Source organism: Amblyomma mixtum, chromosome 6 (assembly GCF_055824585.1).
Source record: "Amblyomma mixtum isolate Tamu chromosome 6, ASM5582458v1, whole genome shotgun sequence".
Lineage (NCBI taxonomy): Eukaryota > Metazoa > Arthropoda > Arachnida > Ixodida > Ixodidae > Amblyomma > Amblyomma mixtum.
Window position 1 is genome coordinate 102273140 of NC_143017.1, and position 25290 is coordinate 102298429.

A 25290-nucleotide genomic window follows, 5' to 3' on the forward strand; every position below is an offset into this window, starting at 1 on the left:
TTTTCCTTAGGTTCATTTCCAGCCAGCAATGAAATTTCGCAGCATTGAAAGTGCGGCAAACTACTTATTTGTATTGAAGCTAAAAAAGTGGCTGAGGCTTAGCTAAGGTTAAGCCTAGTCAGATGCGAAGCATATTGATGGCTAGGCTTGGTAGAGTTCCTCGCTTTGTTCTTCAGTTGTTGTAGAACGTTGTCGCCGAGCCGCATATTGAGCACGCCGCTTAGCCAGACATTCATCCCGCTCTTCATCGGTCTCTGTGGCACGCTGAAGCTTTCGCTTCTCGTTCAAATCAGCCCTGCTTCTAGGCGGCATCCCAACACCTGGCCGCCTCGTAAGTGCCCGGAGAGCGAGGCAAGCTCAGCTTTACACCGCTGCTGTAGCGTCACGTGGTCAGCCGCCGCGCCTCTGATGTGGAGCCTCCGCCCCCGCAGCCGACCGCGCGAGCCGGCAGGCCATCTCTCCTCTGCTGTGACGTCATGTTGTCACGTGGTGTCACGTGGTCACGCTAAAGGTCAATGGTAGCTCCACCGCCGCGCTCGACGGGCTGTAGTGTAGCTCTAGTAATATTCTTCGCATAAAATACATGTTGTTCCATGGACGTGAAGCTGTGAAAACTGAAATATTTCGTTGCATTGGAGTTCGTTACATGGAGGTTTAACTGTACTGTGTATTTCAAGCTGCCTAGTTCCGTGCCCGTTTGCCTGTCCTTGTCTTTGCTTTCCCTATTCCACTCAACGGCCTGACATGTCTTCTTTCCGTAGCCACCTTCTCGGTTGCACCTGCTTGCCACGTGATTTGTCCCCAGGGTCGTTAAAAAGCTAGCTTCTCCTAGTGATTCTTGAAGGGGACATGGCTTTTTGCGGCAAGGTAACTGTTTTCCTGCACTTCCAGAACCGAATGGAGGAGAGCAAGGCTTTGTTCAAGACCATCATCACATATCCCTGGTTCCAAAACTCGTCTGTCATCCTATTTCTAAACAAGAAGGACTTACTAGAAGAAAAAATTATGTATTCTCATTTAGTGGACTATTTTCCAGAGTATGACGGTAAGTTGCCTCCTGCTTGTCGCCTGGTTGTCTTTTTCTTACTGCCAGCAAAGTGCCCTTGACCAGTGGTGTGGAGTAGTGGCGGGTTGGACAACCTGCATGTGGGTGTCCCACTTGCTGGAGGAATTGACAACTTCGCTTTTGAAATGAGTGATGGCATTGAATTGTTTTTGTATTGAGCCTCACAGTGTTTCCAGGTTTGTTGTTTTTTGTCGATTTCAAGCATAGTGCCGTTTCTTCTCTTGGACATTGTTTGCAGATTCATTTTTTTTTGTCGCGATTTCAAGCATAGTGCCGTTTCTTTTCTTGGACAGTCACTTGTGTATGATAATGGAAAATGGTCCTCCGTTGGCTATGGAAGCAACAAAAAAATGCAGTCAGCTAAAAGATGCTTTTTTTTTTTTTAAAGTGTGCTTTTGTATCTTCGCAAAACGTAGCGCGAAAAACAAGACACAGGTAAGGTGAAGACAGGACACGAGCGCTCGTGTCCTGTCTTCACCTTACCTGTGTCTTGTTTTTCGCGCTACGTTTTTCGAAGATGCAATTGCTCCGACTAGCCCAGTTTAGCTTACTTGTGCTTTTGTAGTGCGAACTCGAATAAATGTGGCTAACAAGTGCTCATAGAAGGGTAATTTGAAAAGCCTCTGATGTGCATATTACAGTATTCCTGCAATGCATTGGACCTTGTTAATTTTTAAAGGTGCATAGTAATGCATCAGTTGCATTATCGTAATAATGCAGCATTGCCCTTTTACAACGGACAGTGCTAGCCAGGTTTTGTTTGCGTGTGTGCGCATATGTGTGTGTGGAAGGGGGGGGGATGCGTGGTAGGGTGTGTGGTTTTCAAGGATGATTTTCTCAACGAAATCAATGTTAACTTTTAAAAAATTCTCAAATTTTATTTATTTTTTGTCAGAAATGCCCTCATCAAAGTGGTGGTGTGTGTGCGTGCATGCATGTATGCACATACTTTTTTTTTCTCCTTTTAACGACCTCTTTTGGGGGGGGGGGGGTCTGAGAATCTCATTACTGCTTTGAGTTCATCCTTGGGCAGTTTCAGAGCAAATGCCTTGTACGAAAAGTGAAGAAGTTGTTCTGTATCAGAACGCTGCCTTCACGACTCTGCAAATTTTTGGTTTTTGCTCCCTAACCAGGGAGGCGCTGCTCCCTTTTTGTTATGGCAATGAAAGTGGAGGGGCCTGCTTTCGAACCCAGCAGGTTGGCAGCGGCCACCTAGAGAAAGCGCATCTACCCCCGTGCAGTGCCCCACTCCATACTGTCTTGTTTGTGCTACTGCAACCAGCTGACATCCTGAACCTCTTGAAGGGGCAAGCCACTTCTGTGTATCTGGAGAGCCTCATACCGGCAGGGATCGATGATGTGAGAGTAAACCCCTACAAAAACATTGATGTCAAGGAGCGGAGCGCACTAGGAAATTTGACCACCATCACCAAACCCAACATCATCAGCGTGCGCCCTCTTATCCTCCAAGACAGCGGCACTACAGCTATTGTAATATACAACACTGCCATCTGTAACGCTAATTTGCCCACCCTAATCAAGCTGGCAACCAACAACATTTCAGTAGTCCAGGTTCAGTGCCTTGGAAGATCTTAATGCAACAAGCTGTGCTTCAAGGGTGACTGTATACCATCACACAAGGAGGTTGGGCACTTTAGATACTCACTTCGACCTTTCGTACCAAAGCCGCAACCGTATGAAGATTGGTCACGGGAGCGGCATCTGCAGCAACTCCATCATGTGCGTGAGATGCTCGGAACCGCACAGTGGCGACGTTTGTCGCGTGACTGCCTTGAACTGCGCCAACTGTCGTGGCTCTCACGACTCTGCCTTGAAAGACTGCTCCCATCTGAAGACTGAACGGGAGGTACTGAAACAAATGGTGCGAGGCTAATTCACGCACAGAAAGGCCACTGCAAGGGTGTGTCGACGTCGTTCGCACCGCCGAAGGTCCTCAAAAAAGGCCATTGCATTTGAAAGGAAGGCCTCAGGCGCCACTGCATCTTTTCCGCCTCCTCCAACAACCGCACGAAACCATGGGAGCCCGGCATCTGGTGACACCGCAGCTACTGGCTCTGATGTTCTTTGGCCACCACCACCGAAGTGTGTTGCACGCCCACTGGGTTGGGTGCGTTGTTGCCGGACTCCCAGTGTCCAACGCCCACGACTGACCCAGGCAAGAGCCGCCTTCTCAAGTGATTGCAGTACTCAAGATCTTCAAGTGATTGCAGTACTCACATCCTTTTATGCTTGTCTTGCGTGCTCTGCTTTCTAGCCTGCGCACGCCAGCAGTACACAATGCACTGCAAATACTGGACGCGCTGCATCCAGTTCTTGTGGCTCAACTCAACTGCCACAGTTGACTTGAGCCAAGAACCTCGACATGAATGGACACTTCGTTACCGAAGGAAACCGCAGTTTTGCTGCCTGCGAGCGATTGGCTTGAGGGACATATTTTGACTGCGCTCCTCATGCCTTCTCTTTTTCCCTTTCGAATCCCCTCGTCCCTCTTCGCCAGTGCAGGGTATCCAACCAGAACATCCTTCTGGTTAACATCCGTTCCTTCCCCCTTCCTCTGTCCCCCTCTCTCTTATGTGGAATGCCCTTGCACAGGGGAGATGGGAGTCTTGGAATGGACAAGAAAAGGAAAAAAATGTGTTTTCTGCATGTGGCATATGGCAATGGCTTATGGCATATGTCCAATGACTGATGGCAGATTGCATATGTCCAGTAACTAATGCCATATGGCAAGTATTCAGGTTTACTATACTCTAGAGCACTTTCGTTTTGCGTTTTCGTTTTGGAATGTGCCCACGAGTACGCCTGTGTGCGGCTGATGATAAGCGGCGGTGGCAGCTGGATAATGCTATTGTGTTCTGCTATTAAAAGCGGAGCTTAAGTGACCAAGTTTTTTTTTTTTGTCCTGACATGATATGGGGGAGGGCGACTTACAATAGCGTAAATACGTTAAGTGGAGCTGCCACTATCACTTGCTTTGAAGTTGCCATGGCAGAGGTATTGCTTCCTCCGCAGACTTTTGTGCTTGCATGAACCTGTTACACTGAGGTCCGCACCGTGCGACTTTTCAGGGACACCTGAAAACTTGTGTGCAAGTCTGCGAGGGCACAGCAACTGCAAGTGAAGCTAAGCTGCGATCAAGGGCCTTTATAATCGAGGGCCATCGTAAGAACCTTTGAACCCTGCCGGGAGTATTGATGTCATCATTGATGGATCCTTGATGACCCGAGGTCGCTGCTCCCACATCAGTGTGCGCTGCATTTTCAAGCTTCACAATGGCTTTGTGGCTTACCATATCGTGTGCTCAAACTTTTCTCACGGATGTGCCTTGAGACCACAACCACGAGAAGGCTACAGTGGCTGGCTCATGACCCACGTTAGCCAGCGAAGCATAGACTGCAACTCTGGCCGTATGGAAGCGGAGGCTGTGCTGACCATGTTTCATAGTCTATGGCCACGCATCATTTACGCTACACAACCATCCTGTCTGATGGAGACAGCCAAACTTTACGTGCCTTGTCAGAGGCAGAAGTGCACAGATTCATCAAAAGTGACGAAAAGGATTACGTCAACCACTGCACTGTGGAACCTTGTTGACAAAAAAAAACAACGTGTCACAAGTAAAGATCAAGAAGGTCACAAACTACTGTGGCAATGCTGTGAGGAGCAGCAGCGATGATGTTTCAAGCATGGTGAAGGCGATGGACTCCACCCTCGTGCGTATGACTTCCACAGACGATTCCGTGAAACATACGAAGTGCCCCGACGGCGCGGCTCTTGGCCAGTGGCGAGCTTCAGTTCTTTAGCAATTGTCGTTGGAGCTTTGGCACCCTAGCCCTGCACTCCCATTGTCTCAAAAAAGTTGGATCATAACTTCACACACAATCATTTTGGTGCGAAATCACTTCTAGCCGCACCCACTGGGTTTCAGCAATGTGCGTCTTTGTGAAGCTTCTGAGTAGGAAGTGTAACTGGCTCACAGAGTTAGTGGACACCTCAATCGCATTGTGAGTAGGTGGTGGCGTCCACAGTTATGCCCCTTTCCTCTTCTAAAAACTAGCGGAAGGTTTAAACTGTTCATTTTGAGGAAAGTACAGGCCTATAACTAGCTCCATGGGTCAGTGGATACCTCATTCTCGTTTCGAGGTATGTGGCAAAAGCCCATGCTTTCTCACAATATTTCAGGCACAGTAATGCTAAACAGTCATTTTTTACGTCTTTGAGATTTAAAAAAAGTGTTTCTATGGATCGAATAATACACTTGTGTTGTTTTGTAGGGAATGATATATCTAGATAAAATCTGTTGTAGAAGATTCTGTGCAGAATTCTCTGCTGTGTCAAAAAATGCAATTTTCTCAGCTTTGTGTTTTGCCAACATGATAATACCCTTACAGAAGTTTTCGTCATGTTTTTATGGTGCAATTTCAATAAATCTTACGCTGTTGAATTCAAAACTTAACTGTGCAGCTATGCTATTTTTTTTATTGCTGAGTCAAACATTCAAATCTTGTAAACAATAATGTCTCCTGTTATATTTCATAATTATGGTGCTTTGACATAATTGAACATTTTTATATGATAATTGACCTCAGTAACACTGTAAATCGCATATCTCCGCATGGCAGGTCTTGGTATATAGAGCATCGTTTCAATTGGAACCAAAAAAAATTGGAGGAAAGGGTTTTAAATACCAGTACAGAATGACCTAATTAGGCTTCAGTTAATTTTTTCGTAATATGGGCACTAATCGAACTGTGCTGAAACATGTTTTTGAAAACTGGAGGAAGAAATACATATGCACACCTAATTTCGTTACGATATCTCTAATAATAATTTTTATTACAAGACTAGTGTCTCCTCTCTGTTCCTTTCAGTAAAAACTTTTACTTTTTGTGCTGAACTCATTTGTTGTGTGTAGGTTATCGACCCAGCAAGGTGTGTGGGTTTGGTGCTTGTTGGTTTTTGTTTTTCTCAAATTCAACTTTTTTCTAGTTTATTTCAGAATGAGCTTTTTTTTTCTTTAGAAAATATGATGTTCTGCAGGAGGATAGCCATTTTTTTTTTTTGAAGTGCTATATGTGGTACACCTGCAGTGCTCGTGTTTCTAACCTATGCCTTCTGACGAGTGAAAGTCCTTCAAGGGCTTAGCAAATATTTTTGATTTCATCTGTTCATGTTAGATAGATTAAACATGGTACGAACTGAAGGTCATTTCTCCCTTTGTGTTTACGGTCCCTTTTCATTGACAAGGTCAGCTTTTATTTAAAAGTGATTTCGTAATTTACAACAGTTGATGGTACTAATTTTTTTTTTTGTTGTTGTGTCAGTTTGGGAGCTGTTTCAAGTGAGCCTGAAAGTACATTTGGCCCACATTTCACGCAGTGGGCTGCTGTTCGTCATTTTGTGCTGTGCGTCATTCGTGTACTTGAAGGAGCTCTACGTGGAAAATGGGACGATAGAACTCTGGCCGGAAGGCTGTCTCCCGTATTCCCATTGCCTTCTACACTTGAATCCTCTGCTTGTCATTAACGGGCTAAGTGTAATGAATGCCATGTAGCGGCAACATTCCTTCGAGGTTGTAAAATGCTGTAAGAGTACTAGGAGTGGAATTTAATGTCTGGTGGCCTGAAGGCCTGAGATTTGTCCCCACACTGAAGAGTAGTCGTTCATTGAAGGGGCAGTTTCGTTTGTTGGATTGGTCAGAAGGATGACGCAATGCCGTTCTGTGCACTTGACAACAACATTAATCTGGTGTGGCTACAACAGGTCCCAAACAAGATCATGTGTCTGCAAGGAACTATATTCTCAAGCTGTATCTGGATCAGAATCCCGATAAGAATCGAATGGTGTACTCCCACTTCACTTGCGCCACAGGTCAGTTAGGCTTGGCGAATGGCACGCCGAAAAAATAGTGGCTTTGGTCCAGGTCCAGAGCAGACTTTTCCCACGCACTGTTTCTGCCTTTAGTAAGCCATCTTCTGGAAGCCATCACAGTAGCCTGCTTGTGTTAGGCAAAAGCTGCATGGCAACTTGGGAGGTGCCTGTAGAGCGCAGTGGGTGCATTCCTTACATGTGTGCGTGTGGTCCTCACTTCTTTTTCTCGTTTAGTGCAAAATGGTGTCTGTCCATGACCACATCCCTATTGTATCAGGCGTGTGCATCAGCAGAGAGTTTCAGTGAAAGAATTACAAAAGTCTTTTTTTTCCCCTCACATAGGACAACTTCTTTGCCCATTTCCTTCTCACTGCACTTAGGCGTTTAAGGGGACTGGCAACTGACCAAAACATGTCATGAGATCATGGTGTGAAGAGATCCAACCTCATGGTAGAGGAATTGAGCGTTGCAATATCTTAGAAACGAGGATTTGTAATTTTAATTTGGCAAATAGCGTAACACTAGCTAAAGCAACATCTAGTGGTGAAACCTGACCATTTTCAGTGTATCCCACCATGTGACCACATTTCAGTAAAATATGTTAGTTAACACCTACTGGCTGGCTAGTTGGTTGCAGTGTATAATGACTACAGCGCAGTGGTAACAAGCGCTAGTGTTTTGCATCCTTTGCTTGTTTTGTCCTTGTTACTACTGCGCTGTGGTCTTAAATATGTTAGTTTAACCTCGATATAATGGAAATCGGTAAAATTCACTTTGTTACACTGAAATGTCTGCATCAAAATTTGTTTCCTAGCATGCAAAGAACTGCTGAAAATATGGTGAAATTGGTCTGCTACTCCTGCATGTCCTTCGCTATCAACTTGGTGGCTTTCTTCTGCCCATAGAGATTTCACTCTACCTTGCCTTCCGAGCTTGCGAACTGCCTCGGCACATCTGTCATGTCGAGCGTTCTTTGTGTGATCTATCCATTGCATCTCTGTCATCTTCCGTTTGCCGCTGCCCCGTGTGCAGGGAAAAGGGAAGGAGGGCCGGCGGCGGTGTGCCACGCCGGCTCCCCGTTCCCTTCCTCCCCTCCTCGTTCTCTCCATGTCGGCAAAATCAAGACGTGTCCTCATGGGTTTCCTTCAGTCAGCACCCAGTGAAATGAAATCAGGCTCGCCCCGTGCCTCGTTGCTTAGCCGCAAGCGTGAGCGTACCTAGTGCCTCGTAGTGGATTTGCTCGACCCCACGTTGGCCAGCTCTGCCCGTATTGCTCCGGATGGCGCAGTGGTCATGCGCTCGCCACTGTGGTTGGCTGTGATCATCGTCTCACATTTCTGCCTGCGGTAATATATGCACTGTTCAGCTGTCAGCCTGGTGGCATCTGCTTTCATGCTTGCGCTCCTCTGCGTGTTTTGGTCACTGCTGCACAGCCACCTGAGCTTGTGGCACAATTTTTTCTCGTTCATTTCTAGCCAGAAGTGAAATTTCGTTGCATTGAAAGCGCGGCAGAATTTATTATATTAAGGCTAAAAGTACAAGTTGTTGTGTGAATAGAAAGTAATATATGCACTGTTCATCTGTCAGCCTGGTGGCATCCGCTTTCATGCTTGCGCTCCTCTGCGTGTTTTGGTCTGTGTGCTGCACAGCCACTTGAGCTTGTGGTACAATTTTTTCTCGTTCATTTCTAGCCAGGAATGAAATTTCATTGCATTGAAAGTGCGGCAGAACTTACTTTATTATATTAAGGCTAAAAGTACAAGTTGTTGTGTGAACAGGAAGTGAAAGCTGTAATAGTACTTCGTTTTCTTCAAGGGTTTCAGTGCATTGAAGCTAGTTAAATCGAGGTTTAAGTGCGTAGTGTTGTTTACCTCAGAAGTATCTATCATTAAGCACTTTGCACTGTATTATTCGATAAAAAACAATGCTCCCCTCACAAATGAAATCGTTCTAGCTTTTGTTATTAGAAGCGCTACGGTGCACTAAAACAGTCGCTGCTGAGGTGTACTTCACTGTGCTGCTTATGCTATACAGCTGATGATTGAAAATTTGGACCCCTGATTTTTCGGGATTGCTTGATTATTCGGACTTCCTGTGGCACTGCGACATGGCCCACAAATTCTACAGATTCAAAATCTGCATTTAGACAGTGCAGACTTTGAATTTGTGGTGTGCGGTGTCTCTGGAGACCTTGTTGCTTGAAGCTTTAAGGTTTTAAGGAATTTCGAATGGAATGAATGGGAAAATGGGTGCTCACCACCCATTTATGGGGGTGGTGAGCAGCTGGGTCTGAGCAGCAGCGACAATGATAGCGATGAAGGTTCTTAAAAGTATTTGCAACTAGGTGTCTGGTATGCGGTTGTATTCTATGCCACGATAAAGCAGTTCCTCAGGAATACAATTGAAAAATTGCGCTTAAGAATGCTGCCAGCGATTAACGGTCACAATTGTACAAAATCGCGCAAGAAAAAGCAGCCCTTAGTCGAGTGTACGGTAGCTCACCAATTTTAGTTTTTAAAGCAGTCAGTTAACACACCAAATGTGCCGCATTATGTTGTTAATGGCTCCTGTGCCGTAAAACCCTGAAGCTCCAGTGTAGTGGGTGTCCTAGTAGTAGAAGGTTATAACTGTTTCCAGAGGTTTTTTTCTTTGTTCAGTATATATATATATATATATATATATATATATATATATATATATATTGTTATTTGCAGAGCAGACAGTAGAGTAACTACACAAACTGAGTGCAGTGTGTGTATCTGCTGGCTGCATTTGCGGATTAAATGCCATTGTCATAATTTGACTCTTGTGTGAGATTCACGGCAAAACTACTGAAAAGTCAGCTGAGTTAATGGAGAGAGAGAGAACAGATGGAGTGCAGACTTGGTAGTCCTTCCGTTAGTGTGTGTTGGCTTTTTTTCTTTTTGTTCTGGTATTTTTTGTCGTACATCAGTTCTGAGGGATTCGAATTCTCGTGGAGGTTTTTTTTGGTCCTCCTTTTACACCTGACACTACTACCTGACCGCCTGCCTGTTACTGCCAGAAGCTTATACATTTTGATGGTTGGCCGTCATTTCATTGATGCATTGCCTGATAGTTTAGGGCCACCGAAGTCAGTCACTGCGCATAGAGGTAGCCTGCTTCTTTCATGAGAATGTAGTATGCCATCTGCCGCAGGCTCTTGGTAGTCTGCCCAAACCTCCATAGATTTCTTTTGGCTGAGTTTGCTTTCTTACTCTTGTGTTTTAGTGTGTGTGTGTGTGTGTGTGCGTGCGTGCGTGCACGCGTGTGCCTTAGTTTCTTGAACTATGCTGCAAAGTACTTAAGATGCACTGTCTGTGCTGGAAAAAAAAATTGTGCCCTCGTGAAGAATGCATATTGCACCTTCCATTGCTAAAATATAAAATAGCAATATTTTTTCTTGAATGGATGTTCAAGAGCACATTTTGTTGGCGACTGTATGTGCTGAGACTTTAACGTGTATTGACCCTTTCCGGTCAGGTGTAGTTTCCCCACTGACTACTGCACCGGTCAGCATTCTTTTGGGCCTTCTACCCCCTCACAAAGAAAGGGAGTGCCACAACATGATTTGGTTATAAACATTTATTGAAGGCATTTTTCTTCAGTTGCTCTAGAGCTTCAGCGGAACTTCTTTGAAGTGTGGAACCATTTTAAGCACTCTCCTGGGTGGAGGCCGTCCCAGTCGCACCCCTTGCAAAAGAATACAGTCTCCCTTCTGTCACTGCAGACAGTAGTTAATGTAGTTAAACCGAGTAGATGTGCAAATGCATGTGTTTAGCCTGGTTTGCTCATAGTTTTGCTGTGCTGGGTAGTCGGCACGTCGGGCGATGATATTAGACGCAGGTTAAGCTCTGATCGAGGTTAAGCTGATCTGATCTGTTCGTTCCGCAGGTGGAAGTTGATGAAGACGACGATGTGCAGTGTAGAGCACGAGAGTGTGTTCAATTTAGTACGAGGCGGGACCGTCTGCGGCGATATCATATTGCTCTCGTGCAGTGGTCAGCGAAGCTAATCTGTTCACACCGCCGCGGGTTCAAAATCCACTCGCAGGAATATTCATTTTGTTTCGCCGCCTTCAAAGCCAGGGGCGCCACAAAATTCTTGGTTGGGTTTGACACCGTGAAGTAGCTTTTGCACTTCAAGCCATAAGCACATTGAAGAATACAGCTGTCTAAAATGCAACATCGTCACCTATTCTTGCTCAAGTATGCTGGTAGGCTTTCGAATATCTATGGGACGGCTCCAGGCCTGAGTTACAGCTTCTCGCGTTGCAGCGACACTTTCTCCGTTGACCACAAACTCGTGATGCCGAATTAAATCCAGGGGGTCAAATGGCTCTCGCAGACACGGACACGCTTTCAGTCGAAGCTGAATGCACCGCTTTGGGTTGTTTGCGAACGAAGACAAAATCAGAAGAGAAAATAGTTGCTGCCACACCGCTCGCATCCCATTCCTCCTGTCGTCTTGCGGCCATACAGACGCTTGCTTGCTCCCATTGTTGCCCCCACAGGACTCTTAGCACCGCCTTGTGGAAGGCGCGGTCAACATACGAAGCTCTCGTATAGCGTTACGGAGAAGTTTCGTGACCATAAAAACATTGAAGGACTATGGTTGAAGCCTTGCATGCTGCTCTGTTTTTGGAGGTAGCAAGACAGAACTGAGCTATTGGATGTGTGTCGAGTGCCTCGACTTGCTTGAAAGTGGTAATCATATGTGGGATGGTGAAAATTGTCCTGTTGACACCACAGAACGAGGGGCATTATGGTGTGGCCTTATTGGTCACCAGGGGATGCGGCTGCAATAGAACCAGGGGAGGAGGTTCTCCCTCCTGTATGCCCCTGTCCCCTGATGCGGTGCCAAGAATGGAAAGCAGTAGTTGGCTGAATAGGCGTGCCTTGTGTAAGCTGGGCTTCCATAGGCCTAATGGCACACATATACTTGGCCATAGCGATGTGGAGTCTGCTAATAGTCGGATACAGCCCCACAATGTAGTGGCAAATGCCCCTTGAAGAAGGCATTCCAGCCAGTGGCATTGACTGTCATGACATTGCAGTTAATTAGTTAATTCGTGCTTAATCCTCTAGTGCCTGCTACCAGGTGCAAGAGGATTAACCATGACGCCTTGGGAACCAGTTTATGCCTTTGCCTGGAGGGCTTCCTATAAAGGGCATTTGCCACTTCATTCTTGGGTTGTATGTGACCATAGTATGCTGTGATTTAGTGTTCTTTTCTTTTTTTTTTGCTTTTCGTAGATGTGTTAATCTTGTATTGGGTGGTGTTATGCGTTCAAAGGCCTACTGGAAATAATGGAATGTTATTTCTTTTTTTTTGTTCCATTAGTTTCGGCGGTGCTGCCCTCTCTCTCTGTTTTAATTTTTTTTTTAGTGTGTTGCTCAGGTCAGCATTTCAGGGCTGGTTCTTGAAATGTGCTGTGACCATTCGTTGTGATTACGATTGCTGTGATCAGTTGCTTCTAGTGATAAGTGTGCAGATGCTTACATGACAGGTAGTGGTGGCTTGTCACTTTTGTTGCTGTGCGATTTCAACACTCGTTGATGCCTCCTCCTCCTCTGGCTCAGCCTTTTTTTTTTGTTTTGACCTGTTGATTCCTCATGCCCTCGCTTCGTTTGCTTTTCGTAGGACCAAAGAAAGACGCCATTCACGCTAGGGAGTTCATCCTTAAAATGTTTGTGGACCTCAACCCGGACAGTGAAAAAATCATCTATTCTCATTTCACGTGTGCAACAGGTAGGGGAGAGCGTGGCAACCTGTTCCAGTGGGTCTGGGCCCCCTCCCAACTCACGCTGGTGTGCTCTCTGGTTGGGGTACTGCATGGTGGTACCACTGTCTTCCATCTTTTGCGTTTGCCCTCTCCTGCTTGCTCTCTTGGTATGCTCTCCTGTCAAGGTTTGCGAGTCAAGCTCTGGACAGGTGGCTGCTGGCTTTCTGGGGCCTGGCTTGCACTGCCTGCGTTGCTGCTGCGGCTGCCCTTTAGGCCGTTCTGCTGACTGTTGTCCTTGATGTGTATTCTCATTGCGTTCTCACTCGTGTGCATCTTCCTTTCTGCCCTCTTACTGCAACCTGTGTGTTTTTTGGTACACCTGAGAATGTTGTTCCTTCTGTTTCCTTTGTTCTCTTGAGCGAATTGACTCTTGTCTCATATTTACTGCCTGTGTATGTGTGCGTGCCTGACCTGTTGTTTTCTTCTCTTTTCCTTTCTCTTCCTCCTCCTCAATGCATGCCTTGCGGGCGTAAGACACGGAGAATATCCGGCTGGTGTTCTGCGCTGTCAAGGACACCATAATGCAGAACAACCTTAAAGAGTTCAACTTTGCCTGACGCTCTCTCACCTTCTTTCTCTTGTTCCCTGCGTTCCTTTTTGTGCAGCACGTCCTGTGGTTTGGATCGGTTTGTGACTTGCCACATTTTTTCTCCCTCTCTTTTTGTGTGTGTGTGTGTGTGCATGTTCTGGGAGAAGTTTGTGAGAGTGTTGGCCACAATTTCAGTGTACATCCAACATTTCTGTAGGTTTCTTTCTTGCCCTCAGAAGTGCTGATAACATGATGTTTTTTCAAAACTGCTATTGGTTACGTGACCGGTTGTGCTCCCCTTCAAAGGCGGAAAATTCCCCCTGGAATGGTGGATGTACCTTGCATTGTGGACATTAGTATGCAGTCAGCTGTCAATAACTTGAACTTGAAGGGGACTGCAAACGTGTGCAAAACATTAGAGTTAAAGTTAAGCAGAGCGTTGTCAATGGACTAAATGTTATGGGGCCAAAGTTGGCAGTTAGAATAAAGTGTGAATTGCTACTCAAGATACTTCACTGTATATAGAATGCTCGGCAAATTGGGCTGCTGCTCGAAGGAAAGAAGCACTGCTCTCCCCTGCAATGTCAGTTGCCTTGCTTTTATGGCTGTTTTAAAGGGACACTGAGGAGAAATTGAAGTTGACTTTCATCGACAGAATACCAGCTCCTGATTACAAAAACGCCATTCATACTGACAACAAAGCTCCTGTAACATAGAAAAGAGCAAGAACCAAAATACAGGTATCGCCGCCACAGGCCAAACTCGCAAATACAAGCTTCATGGCGTCATAGGACAAAACAGTGTTGCTAGAACCAGTAGTTCTAGCAACACTAGGACACGAGAAGCTACGAATCACTGAGGCGTAGCAAATGCATGCACAAATCTCCTTGACGTCGCCAGATGGCGCCACGTACCCGATAGCTACGTGCGCTCCTGCAGTGCCGGGACCAATCAGCGCTTGCTCTCAGCGGTATGGGGGCTCCCGGTATTCCGCTAACGGTAACAAGGTACACGGTATACTAAAGGCGTCTATTTGCGAGAACTTCGTTGACGACTTCGAGAACGGGATCCATTGTAATGCTGGCAAAACGCCGGTGCAAATGTAAACGAAGCGACGGCCGCAATAGCCGATAGATGCCTTCAACTTGCGGCCGGCGGTAGCTTTCTTTTCGGCTGCTGCTGGGCCGCACTGCTGGCCGCCAGAAATCACGGAGTCTGCGTTACGTCATGTGAATGTCATGTTTCACGTCACTTAGTTCTGTGTCGTCATAGCAGAATCCCAAGTTTGAATCAGAGCGGCGGGAAAAACTTTTTCAACTTCGAATCCAAATTTCTTAGAAATAAATGCATCTTTCGCTGCCGGCCAAGTGGCAACAAAGCCATGAAATGCCAAACTATCGGATTTTGCTATAAAAAAAATATTAATAGAGCTCTCCTCAGTGTCCCTTTAACTGCCCAAGTTGAGCAGCTACCTGGCAGCATACTTTCTTCATCAACTAAATAGAAGTAAGAAAGGTGCCAGCATTTTGTCTCTACCTGTGACTACATTAGTGATGACACGCACTGTGCTGTGGTGTCTGTGAGGGTGGGCTTCTCTGCCTTACTGTTGCAGCAGTTTTGGAAAAGGTTCATATTTCACTGGTAACACCACTTTTAAGTATAGGCAGAAAGCTGTAACACTGCCCATGGAAAGAAATGAGAGACTTTTGCACTGGTGACTAGCAAGGTGCCCATCTCTTCGACCTAACTGAACTGGTTAGTGCTGCGACATTGTCGTACCAAATGGAAATTGTCTAAAAGGAACTCACTTGCTGGCAGCTATGTACCAAAAGTGAGACCCACGTGAACGTTGACCTCCGCTCATATTTAGTTTTTTCTTTAATGAACAGGTCCCCTCACGTTTAGTTGGCATTTCACTCTTGTAGCTTTGTGTGCCCTTATATATTCAGCACTGGCTTTTGCAAACAGCCCTGACAAGGTACAGTGAACGCTAGGCTGTGCCTTAGACTTCTTCTGTGCTGGGCAGGCTTCTGTGGAGGTGAAATGGAAAGTTGGACCGTCCTTCGAGTGTCCTTTGCAGTTATTGGCAAAAATCACTGTGATTCGTGTAAGCCTATTTTGCTGTGGTGTGTCTGAAGCCCCTTGACCCTCTGCCAGAAGTGCGCCAGTTCACTGCAGGCCATCCAGAAGACCTCTGCAAAGCACTTTGCTTGTCTTTGCTTAGTGTTTAGTTGGCGTACAATTACAAGGTCATGCTCAGTCTTGGCTATTTGGCCATGATCCACATGGATCTGTTGGGGCTAGTTCGGGAACCTCCTTGCCGTGGTTATCACTGAGTTAGTGAATTTCCTTATCCACTCTGTGTTTAGTTTTTTGAAGCAGAACCTGGAACTTGAGACAGCCAGGCACTTTTTGGGTGATGCGTTGGTCTTTGGCCGTTTTGCTCACCGGGGCACCCAGCTCTATCGGTCTTTGCTTGTCCTAGGTTAACAATGCCCACGACTTGTCTAGGGGTGCTTTGGTGCCGTTGTGTTAGGCCTTCGTTAGCGCAGCTCTCGAGTTTGCCGTTCCTTTGGTGGCATCGCGGTCCTCAGGCAGTCGTCCACAGCTTGCAGTAGCCCAGCTGTTGAGTGCTTGGACTCCATTGTTTGTTCTGTGCCAAGCCATATGCATCTCTGTTGTACCCAGACCGCCAAGGCAGCTTTATATGAGAACAGCGCGCTCATCTGTGTAATGTTCATTCACATGTCCGAGCACATCAGTGTTTAACTGGCTGCTTAGTTATTGCATTAAGAGGGTTTCAAGTTAGGCTAGTTGGTAGTTAACATGGTCAAACATAATTGCACTTTTGAAAAGACGGGACAAAACAGGGACGACACAAACTCTCGTGCGCAAACTGTCAACTGAAGTTTTATTGCGATGAACACACACATATATAAGCTTCACGTCATAACATAAATCTCCAAAAAACGGAGTTAAGCAGCAGTTTTTCAATCATGTCAACAAGCATCAAAAAAAGAGATTTTGTCCCAGCTGATTGGATTACAATCGTTCGCACTGATCCAAGAGTTGCCTTTCCTGTTTGGAAAGCAAAACCGAGGGGTCACTTACACAGGTCCCTTTTCCTGATTCCATGCAGTAAGCTTCCCACAGCTCCCTGATTGTCTTATCTCTGGATTTCAGCAGAACTGTTGTCTGTTGGAAGTGGGGTTTGCAGCTTTTTTTTGATGCTTGTTGACATGACTGAAAAACTGCTGCTTAACTCCGTTTTTTGGTGATTTATGTTATGACGTGAAGCTTATATATGTGTGTTCATCGCAATAAAACTTCAGTTGACAGTTTGCGCACGAGAGGTTGTGTCGTCCCTGTTTTGTCCCGTCTTCTCAAAAGCGCAATTATGTTTGACCATAGTTATTGCAGTCTGTGTCGCACTTCTGAAAATTGTGCTTTGTAGCTAGTGTCCTTTACATAGTGTTGGTAGCGGGGGACCACCACCCCTTGCTGTGGTGCGCCTGGTCGAAGTTGTCCGCCTCTTCACGCCCAGAACAGAACAAGGCATTACAGATGACGGGCAGCAGGAAAGGTTACGAAGACAAGCGCTGACATATTAGTGTTTAGCCAAAGGCCTTTTCATGGGCTAAGTGAACATGTCAGGGGCTAGGTACCGAAGTGAGTGCAACAGGGCTCATTGCGAAAAATGCCTGTGTGCACGCTACAGGACCCCAGGTGGTTGAAATTATCTGGAGCCCTCCATTACAGCGGCTCCATAGCCCATGTGCAGCTTTGTGATGCTGAAGCCCACATACCACTGTCCAAATGCGGTCCAGTTTTCTTAATGAAGACAATGGTGGCAGCTCTTCCTTGAATTGTACTTTTTTTTTTTTATTGCTCAAGCCAAGAGCTGTGTGAATCCCGCACACTGCTTGTCAAACACTAACCAAAGTTCTGCTACAAACACTGGAGCAATTTTAACGTTTGGTGCAGAATGGGCTACCACTAGAGTGGTGTCAATTTCCAGGTGTAAACCTAAAAAGGAATTTAGATGCCACCCACCATTGTTAAGGCAGCATCCTGTCATTTTGTTCATGGCCACAGGCTTGCTGTGGTTATTTTTAACACTGACTTGCTGTATGTTCATTACATAAAGGCACTGTTTAGGCTGTTGTATTTCACCAACCAAAAAGAGGTATGTAGTATTTTTGAGCTAGTTTGTTTCGAATTAATTTTGGGGATTCTTGTTCACTGTTCTTTTTCTGTGTCAAGTTTAAAGGGACTTTTTTGGGATGAGGTGGGGGGGGGGGGGTGCAACATCCATATTAACATATTAACACATTAGTCATCCATATTAATGGGTGTCATATTAATGGGCATAACTGTACTCCATTTCACATATAGGAGGCAGTGCTTCGGAGGCTGCGGAGGTAGTGCGTCCGCGAAACCAATTACTCTGGCACGTATCGTTTGTTTCTCACGAAGCCTTGCTGGTTGTTTGAATGAAAACAGAGAGCTCTAGAAAACGGAAGTGGTAGCACTGAAAATTTGTCGAAGCTGTGTGGCACTCGTTCGGGCTCTGTGGCTATGATCCGAAAGCGAACTACATTTTAGGCGCGGATGGAGTAATAGCGATTCACCTTCCTACTGCGTATCGTACCACCACATGTCATACTTACTTCTTAAGGGGGGACATGGGTCTTAGAGCATTTTTTTTTTATTTACAGACCAAATGCAATGAAACTGCACATACTTATTCAGTTTTTTCTGCTGATTTCAAATATGCAATTTGCTTAGTTCTAGACCAATTAGTTCCTGAGATATTAATATATATCATGCCATTGTCTGCTGAAACAATAGAAAAGAAATGGGCCACCAGAAATTTCATTTTAATGTGTGGGTAGATACTACAATGTGTGAGGAATGCAACGCTGGAAGCAGTTTTCAGTTTTTTGTCCGTGTGGACAAATGGGCTTAATAGTTAGTTTTCAAGTGAGTTGACCAGACATACAGCGCCAGAAAACATGACACACATGAAACTAACTATTAAGCCCATTTGTCCACACGGACAAAAAACTGAAAGCTGCTTCCAGCGTTGCATTCCTCACACATTGTAGTATCTACCCACACATTAAAATTAAATTCCTGGTGGCCCATTTCTTTTCTATTGTTTCAGCAGACAATGGCATGATATATATAATATCTAAGGAACTAATTGGCCTAGAAATAAACTAATTGATATTTGAAATCAGCAGAAAAAACTGAATAAGTCTGTGCAGTTTCATTGCATTTGGTCTGTAAATAAAAAAAATGGTCTAAGACCCATGTCCCCCCTTAAGTCTCGATGGGTTGCGGGATGAAATTGTGACAAGAAGTAAAACAGATTGAATTAAATATACCTGTGCTCACTTCGGTTGTATGGCAAAGTACTTTTTTTTGCCGCAGACTTAGCCTGCGCGAACAGGTGTGCTAGCTTTGGCAGCATTGACTGCTATGTTTGAAACGGAGTATAGTTAATTTGAGATGAAAAAGGCTTGCAATTGCTTGTCCACAGCTGCGTTTCTCGTGGTGACCTTTTCTTGACTGGGGTTTGACTGTTTAGTCTCTAACGTGCTTCCCCCCCCCCCCCCCCCCCCCTCTTTCTGATTAGGGTAGATTGACTGGTATTGCGTCCAGTCTTTCTAAGCAGAACTTTCTTTTCTCTTTTGCTCCCTCTGGCGTGCAGACACAGAGAACATCCGGTTTGTGTTTGCCGCTGTCAAGGACACCATTCTGCAGCTGAACTTGAAGGAGTACAACCTAGTGTAGGGACGCCTGAAGCCGACCACAGGTTTCTCCCAACTTGCCCCACCAGCCTGGGAGAAGGCAGGCTGCGCCCTCCCCCTCATCCCTCTTCCCCTCTGGGCCGCCGGGGGTGGAAAAGAAGGTGGCGGTGGCCACGCCATTCCTCCTCTCTTCCCGGTGGAGGACGCCGAGAGCGGCACGCCACTGTGCATACTTCTGGCGCACACACGGACAACACACCTGCTTGTTTTGTTTTCCTTTTTTTTTTCCGGACTGTGACTGCATTGGCCTGTGAGAGTCCCTCCCCGCGACAAGAGGGTGGCGACATGGCGATTGTGCGGTGCCATTTATTTTGGGGAGGATATGTGGGAGTGAAAAAAAAAGCCTTGTTGCCACACTACTCCGGGGCAGAGAATGCTTCTTCCTTTTCTCTCTATCTCTGACAGACACACACAGCCGTACTTGTTTTTAGCCCTGCTGCCCCCCTTGTTCTGTAATTTCTGCCCTTTTGTTTTTTGCCCTGTCTAAGCGTTGTTGCTACAGTATTTGTTGAGGTTCCTCCTCTGTTTCAGCCATCAAAGCACATGCTTCCATATGGGGAGCAGCTGCTGGTGGCGTCGCCGAATATCAGTTATGCTGCTTTGTCAGCACTTGCACGCCCGAGAGCAACCTTCTTGATGTCTGCAGCCTCTTGAATGTTCTGAGCGGGTTCTCTCTGCGCGTGCATTTCTTTTTTTTCCTTTTCCTGCCTCATGAAGGAGTGCCAAAAAGCAAAGATGGGGGATTGCCTGCCAGTTGCATGAACTCTTGCCGCTTCATTCAGTGCAGCCAGAGAAGCACCAGACTGTCGGGTGGCAAGGCATTGAGGCAGTTCAGGGGAGCCAGGGTGGCAGGGTGGCACGGAATTGCACTCACTGCTGGCTAGTAGATCCACTTTGCCCATGGAGCAGCTCAAGTTGTGGGTTCAGAGGTGGAACAAATGGGTCCGTGCCTGTCGTCTCTGCAGCCTGTCTGTGACTTGACTGCCATGTGCTGCATGTTGATAGTGGTTGGCACACATTGGTGTGCGAGTTCCTTCATTTTTTCTTTTTCCTCGCGTTGTTTTCCACCCGCTTGGATTGTGAGCAGGTTTTTTTTATATATATTTTTGTCTCTTCTTGTGAGTGTATTGTTTGTCCCCCTCCCTTACTCTGGCAGTTTATTTTTGTTTTGAACTCAACCTAGTCAACGTTTGTGTACATAGGCAGTGTGGCTTGTGGCAGTGTGTGTCAGTCGCAAGTTCTGGAACAGCTGTGGGTCCAATTCTGCTCTCTCTGGCAAGCACACCATTCTGTCGGTGACACAAGGCAAAATGTGGAGGAATGTGTGTGGTGCAAATGTTTGGGGGGAGAGGCGCGAGCAGTGGTGTGAAAATCGGAAGGGGGAGGCAGGCTTTGTTCGTGCGAGGATATGCCTGCAAGTGTGCCACAGGGGGCCTCATAGCCGAGACCTGGCAGCAGTATTTCGGACGCGCAGCTCTGGCTTCGTTTTTTTTTTCTTCTTCTTTTTCTGCCGACGTGCGTCTCTTCTTTGAGGTGACTGTGTTGTGCCTGCTGTTCCAAGCGTGCTTCTGCGTTCGCATGACTGTGTGTGTGCATGTGTGTTTTAGATACTGGGCAAACCAACAAACAAAAAACTCGTTCTCTGGAGGAAGGCTCTGTCAGAGGACTACCTCCTCAACCCTTAGGCTGCTGAACTAACATGGTTCTTCTTCTTCCGGTCTTATCTATAAATATATATACACATATATACGCGTTTTTTTCTTTCTTGACACTTTGGACTCGTGCATTCAGAATTGGTTGCCAGTGGCCACTGTGATCATGGTAGCTGGCATTGCTTGCACAGGAGGGCCTCGTTGAGAGCCACTGTATGGCGCGTGCCGCTGAAATTTTGCCTTACTTTTCTCATCAGTGTAGCTGTTGCTTGTTTTTTTAGCCTTGGTATCAGCTGGTCATTTTTGACGAAAAATTCTTTGGTGAGGTGTGCATTGAATGCCAATTGCCACTGTGTTGAAAGTCGCTCATTTAATGTGGACTCTTGCATGCTTCGCGCGATTGTCTGATTGCAGGTTATACGGTATCGCCAAAACACATAGGTGTATGCTGTCTTTTCGTGTCTTATTTCTTGTTTTTCCTTAGTGGCGTTGCATTTTAGGAGCAGCCTAGGAGTTTTTCAGGGTACAGAACCCTTTCTCTCAAGATTTTCTCTCCTCCGAGGCTGAGGGGGGCGGACATGATTCAACTACTGCCACGTTGCCAATACATTGGGACGCGAATGTGTGAAAGCGAGCGAGGTGTGTGTGTGAGGGGTTGGGAAGAAAAAAAAAAAGCTAGTCCTTCCGCTTAGAGCTGTGCTGACTTTTGACAGTAGTGGGCCCGAGGGTTGGCTCCTGCGTGATGTGCATGTGCTGAAGAAAAGCTTCACCTCTGTTTGTTGCTGCCCCTGTGCCATGCTTCACATTGCTCCTGTGACCCAGTGAGAGGCGGCAAAATTGATGACAGTGTTTCGCTATTCTTGCGGGCTTTTTCCTCCTGACTGTGAAGGGGTGCGCGTGTGTAGTTCTGGTTACTGCAGAATTAGTGTGCCCATGAAAGCGAGAGGACAGTGCGTGCTCTCCTGGTTACTTTAACCTTCATTCTCTCAATCCCAGACCTTTTCTTTTCACAATGCCTTCTTGCTGCTGCTGCTGCTGCTGCCGCCTCTCGAAAGAGAGTGAGGTGTGTGTAGGACTGTGAAACGCAACAGCAGAAAAAAAAAAAGTGAGGTGTGTGCAGATGTTTTTTATAAGCTTGCGCATGCGCGCATTGTGTGATTGTGGCATGTGTGTGTGTGACAGGGAAACAACAAAAAGTGTGCAAGTGGGCTTTACGAAGTTTCGTGCGTGAGAGAGCGGAAAATGTGTATCTCAGTACGATGTGTGTGTCAGGCCTATCTTTTTTTATATATATATATATATAAATATATATAAAGAAAACGCTAGTTATTTAAAAGAGGACAGTGTGTAAAGAGTATGATTAGTGTTTTATAGAGTGATGCATACGGTCCCTCTTAACCGTCTCCTCTCCCCTCTCATTTTCCAAACTTGGAAGTGCTTGTCCCTTTTTGTGACCTTTCCTTTCCTTGACATGGCCTGCCCTACCTTCTTTCTTCCCTAGTGCCTGTGTTTTCATGCTCCCTCCCCTTCTGTCCCATTTTCTTGCCAGTTTCCCAGTGTGCAGTCTTACAGCAGTCTCTCGCTCGTCGGTCTTCTCTGGACCTGTCTCGTCCCCCCTCCCTCCCTCCACCACAATCCCTTTTGAGTGACCTATTCGATGAAACAAGAAAAAAAAAAAACATACTTGGTACCTGATTCTTGTCACACAAGGCAGGAGGACAGAGTTTTTTCAAAGCGCTGGACTTCGCTTTCATACGTGCATGGTGCAGCAGATACTTGGTAGTTGTACTCTCTGGGACGGCACACACCGATGATCCCGATTTTCTGGGCGGGGGGCCCGTGCCTGGCTGGGAGAAAAATTGTGTGCGCTTGGCCGGTTATCTCTTTCGTGTATTCTTGTTTTCTTTGCATTTCACTGAACACTTATTGTCACCAGTTGCTTGTTTCTGACAGTGCTTCAAACGCTTGCTTCTTAACGTTAGCGTGTAAGAAAGAAGGCGGGAGTTGGGGAGGTTGCTGCTTGTGGCAGAAAATTTTTTCTTTTTTTACAGCATAGAACAAACTGAATTTTGATTTTATAATTAATATTAAAACTGCTCCTATGTTTTGTACAGTATTGTTTGGAGCACCATTTACAGTTGAAAAGAGTATACAGCAGTGTCATAGACTATTTGTTGTGTTTTTACTGCGATTTTTTTTTTTTTCATGTGTCACGCCTTGCCAAACTTTTTAGAGGGGGTCCGCTGTCTGAATGCGGAAGTCAAGCTGGTGTTTTTTCAGCTGCTTACGCTTGTTGCAAAGTATGTTTTCGCCTCAGGGCCTTGTTGTTTAAGGTTGGAAAGAGGCGAATCGTTTCTTTTCTTTTGTCGTGTTGTTTGTTTGTTGGCTTGTTTACTTCGTGCAGCACACACATCCAGAGTTTTCCTTTGTTGATTGTGTGTCGTGCGCCACGCGACAAGAATGGACTTCATATATTGTATATGGCGCTTCCTCGATGAGACACGCTGCATCGAGAAAAACTGCAGTGCGTGACCTTTGTGCTGAAGATAGCAGCATCAGACCGAGAAAAAGAATGGACTCCCACCTAGTACGGGACGTGTGCGTGTATTGTGTGTGTGCGTGTATATATTATACATATATATATAAATATATATATAAAATGGTATGAGCTCTCGAGGAAACAATGCTTTGTCAGGTCGTTCAGAGTGAACTCTGAGACACACTTTGAGGACTTTACCTTTATATGGATGTGTAAATTTGTAATATTCAAATTAATGCAACCGTTGGGTAAAGTATTGAATAAATTCTCTTAAATTCTCGTTTGAAAATGAGCTGTGTTACTTTGTTTCGACTTGAAATGCGAAGGAATGAAGCTTTGAGCCTCAGTTAAGGCTCGGATGTGTCGTTCCATGTGTGTTTCCATAATGTAATCTGTGCTTTGGTTGCACAGGTGTGCCTTTTTGTTTGCACTGACGTACCATGTGTGTATTTGTTTTTATTGAACTATTGAAATTTTTTCACATTGACACTGAACGTGTCAAAGCTTCAGCAAAGCTTTGGAACAGGCAGATAGCTGATGAACAAAAAAAACGCAGAATCGTCTGCATGTCTCAAGTCGAACCTATTGTTAGACGCATGTAGTTACGGCCGTGTGCCATCTTGGTATTAGCATTTCCTAATTGCGGTGTCATTGCTGTTGACGCTCTGTGCTTGCCTACATTGGCGTTGGAAAGTATAGTCGAGCCCACTTATAACGGCTGCAGTTAAATGAACACTCGCTTATTACGAACGAGGGCGGTGATACAAATTAAGCATGAGGGCAATGGCACTTAATGTCAGATACAGTGAAGAACCGTGGGGGCGTAACACGGTTGTTCATTCAGGTTCATGTGGCATTATTCCTTTGGGCCAAAGTATCGTGTCTTCAATTGCTGTCGTGTTTAGCTTAGAATGGAGCATGCCACACTCCCCACCAAACATGCGGAAGACGTAGCAGGTCTCAACTCCCAAAAATGTTCGTTTGGATGTGCCCTGGAATCGCTTTGAGACAGCAGTCAGTGTGGATGTTTCTTTTTTTTTTTTTACCGTGAGCTGCATCTTGCAGTTTAAGGAGAGTCTCCTGGGCCAAACCAAATTCCAGTGAGGCACTGAAGTCAACAGTAGGAGGGGGGGAGTGAAAAAACCCCTCCGCACGAAGCACTAAGCAGTGCCATTTGGTCCCCTACGCTCGGCTGCTGGGCCGGAGTACCCAGGTTTGAACCCGACCACGGCGACCGCGTTTCGATGGAGGCGAAGATCAAAAGAGGCCTCTGTGCTGCGCGATGTCAGTGCATGTTAAAGAGGAGCAGGTGGTCAAAGTTATTACGGAGCACTCCACTACGGCACCCCTCTTTTTTTTCACTCCCACCTTCCCACATGGCGTGGTTGAGGTGTCCACCGAGAAGTGACAGTTATTGAGCCATTTCAGTTCCTCAAAGAACCACAAAACCATGGGGTGTTCGCACTGCGCTCTCTCAGACTCCCGGTCCCCCTCCTCACGTCCCAAATAACTATACACAACACCACACATTACTGCAGAACGCTGCACGTACAGCGTGGAAACAAATGGATACGAATATAAGCAAGCCAGTATTAACCCATATTACCGGACTTCAGAAATTTGAAGAAAAAAAAAAATTATCAACACCGACTTTTGAGTTGCCCCAAGTGTGTAGGGCAGTAAGATTTGCTACCTGTTATGTGTTGTAAAGCTTCAGGTAGTTGCCATCGACATTAAAATCAGCTCGGCCCGTGGTTGGGTATTGACATTGGCCTTGCACGAGCCGATCAGCGCTTGCCGGCGCCGGGCCATGCTCAGCCTTACGGCGGCCAAACGATAAACTACTTTTTATACTACGGAGTACATACACTAGAATGGCAGCTGTACAAAATACACGAAAAGAATTTGCAAAGCCTAATTTGCATTTTCTGTAATTTAGACATGAAAAAGGAAGGTCTGCAGCCTATCACAGTGGAGTAGTAGTTTGGTCCAA

The 25290-nt window shown here is 45.9% G+C and overlaps 1 protein-coding gene across 5 annotated transcripts in view; it reads left to right on the forward strand.

The window, feature by feature from the left end:
* Positions 1–23589, forward strand: part of Galphaq (G protein alpha q subunit) — a 47299-nt gene extending 23710 nt beyond the window's left edge. For 2 of the 5 annotated variants that reach the window (XM_089548558.1, XM_089548557.1), the window contains exons 7-9: positions 892–1045; positions 12620–12727; positions 19007–23589. In XM_089548558.1, the coding sequence (XP_089404684.1) occupies positions 892–1045; positions 12620–12727; positions 19007–19089 (345 nt within the window). In that variant the 3' untranslated portion in view covers positions 19090–23589. Of the gene's footprint in view, positions 1–891; positions 1046–6850; positions 6959–12619; positions 12728–13235; positions 13922–19006 lie in introns of those variants that run through there. The other 3 variants (XM_089548560.1, XM_089548559.1, XM_089548561.1) reach the window with 3 other exon arrangements.
* Positions 23590–25290: the final 1701 nt, after the last annotated feature.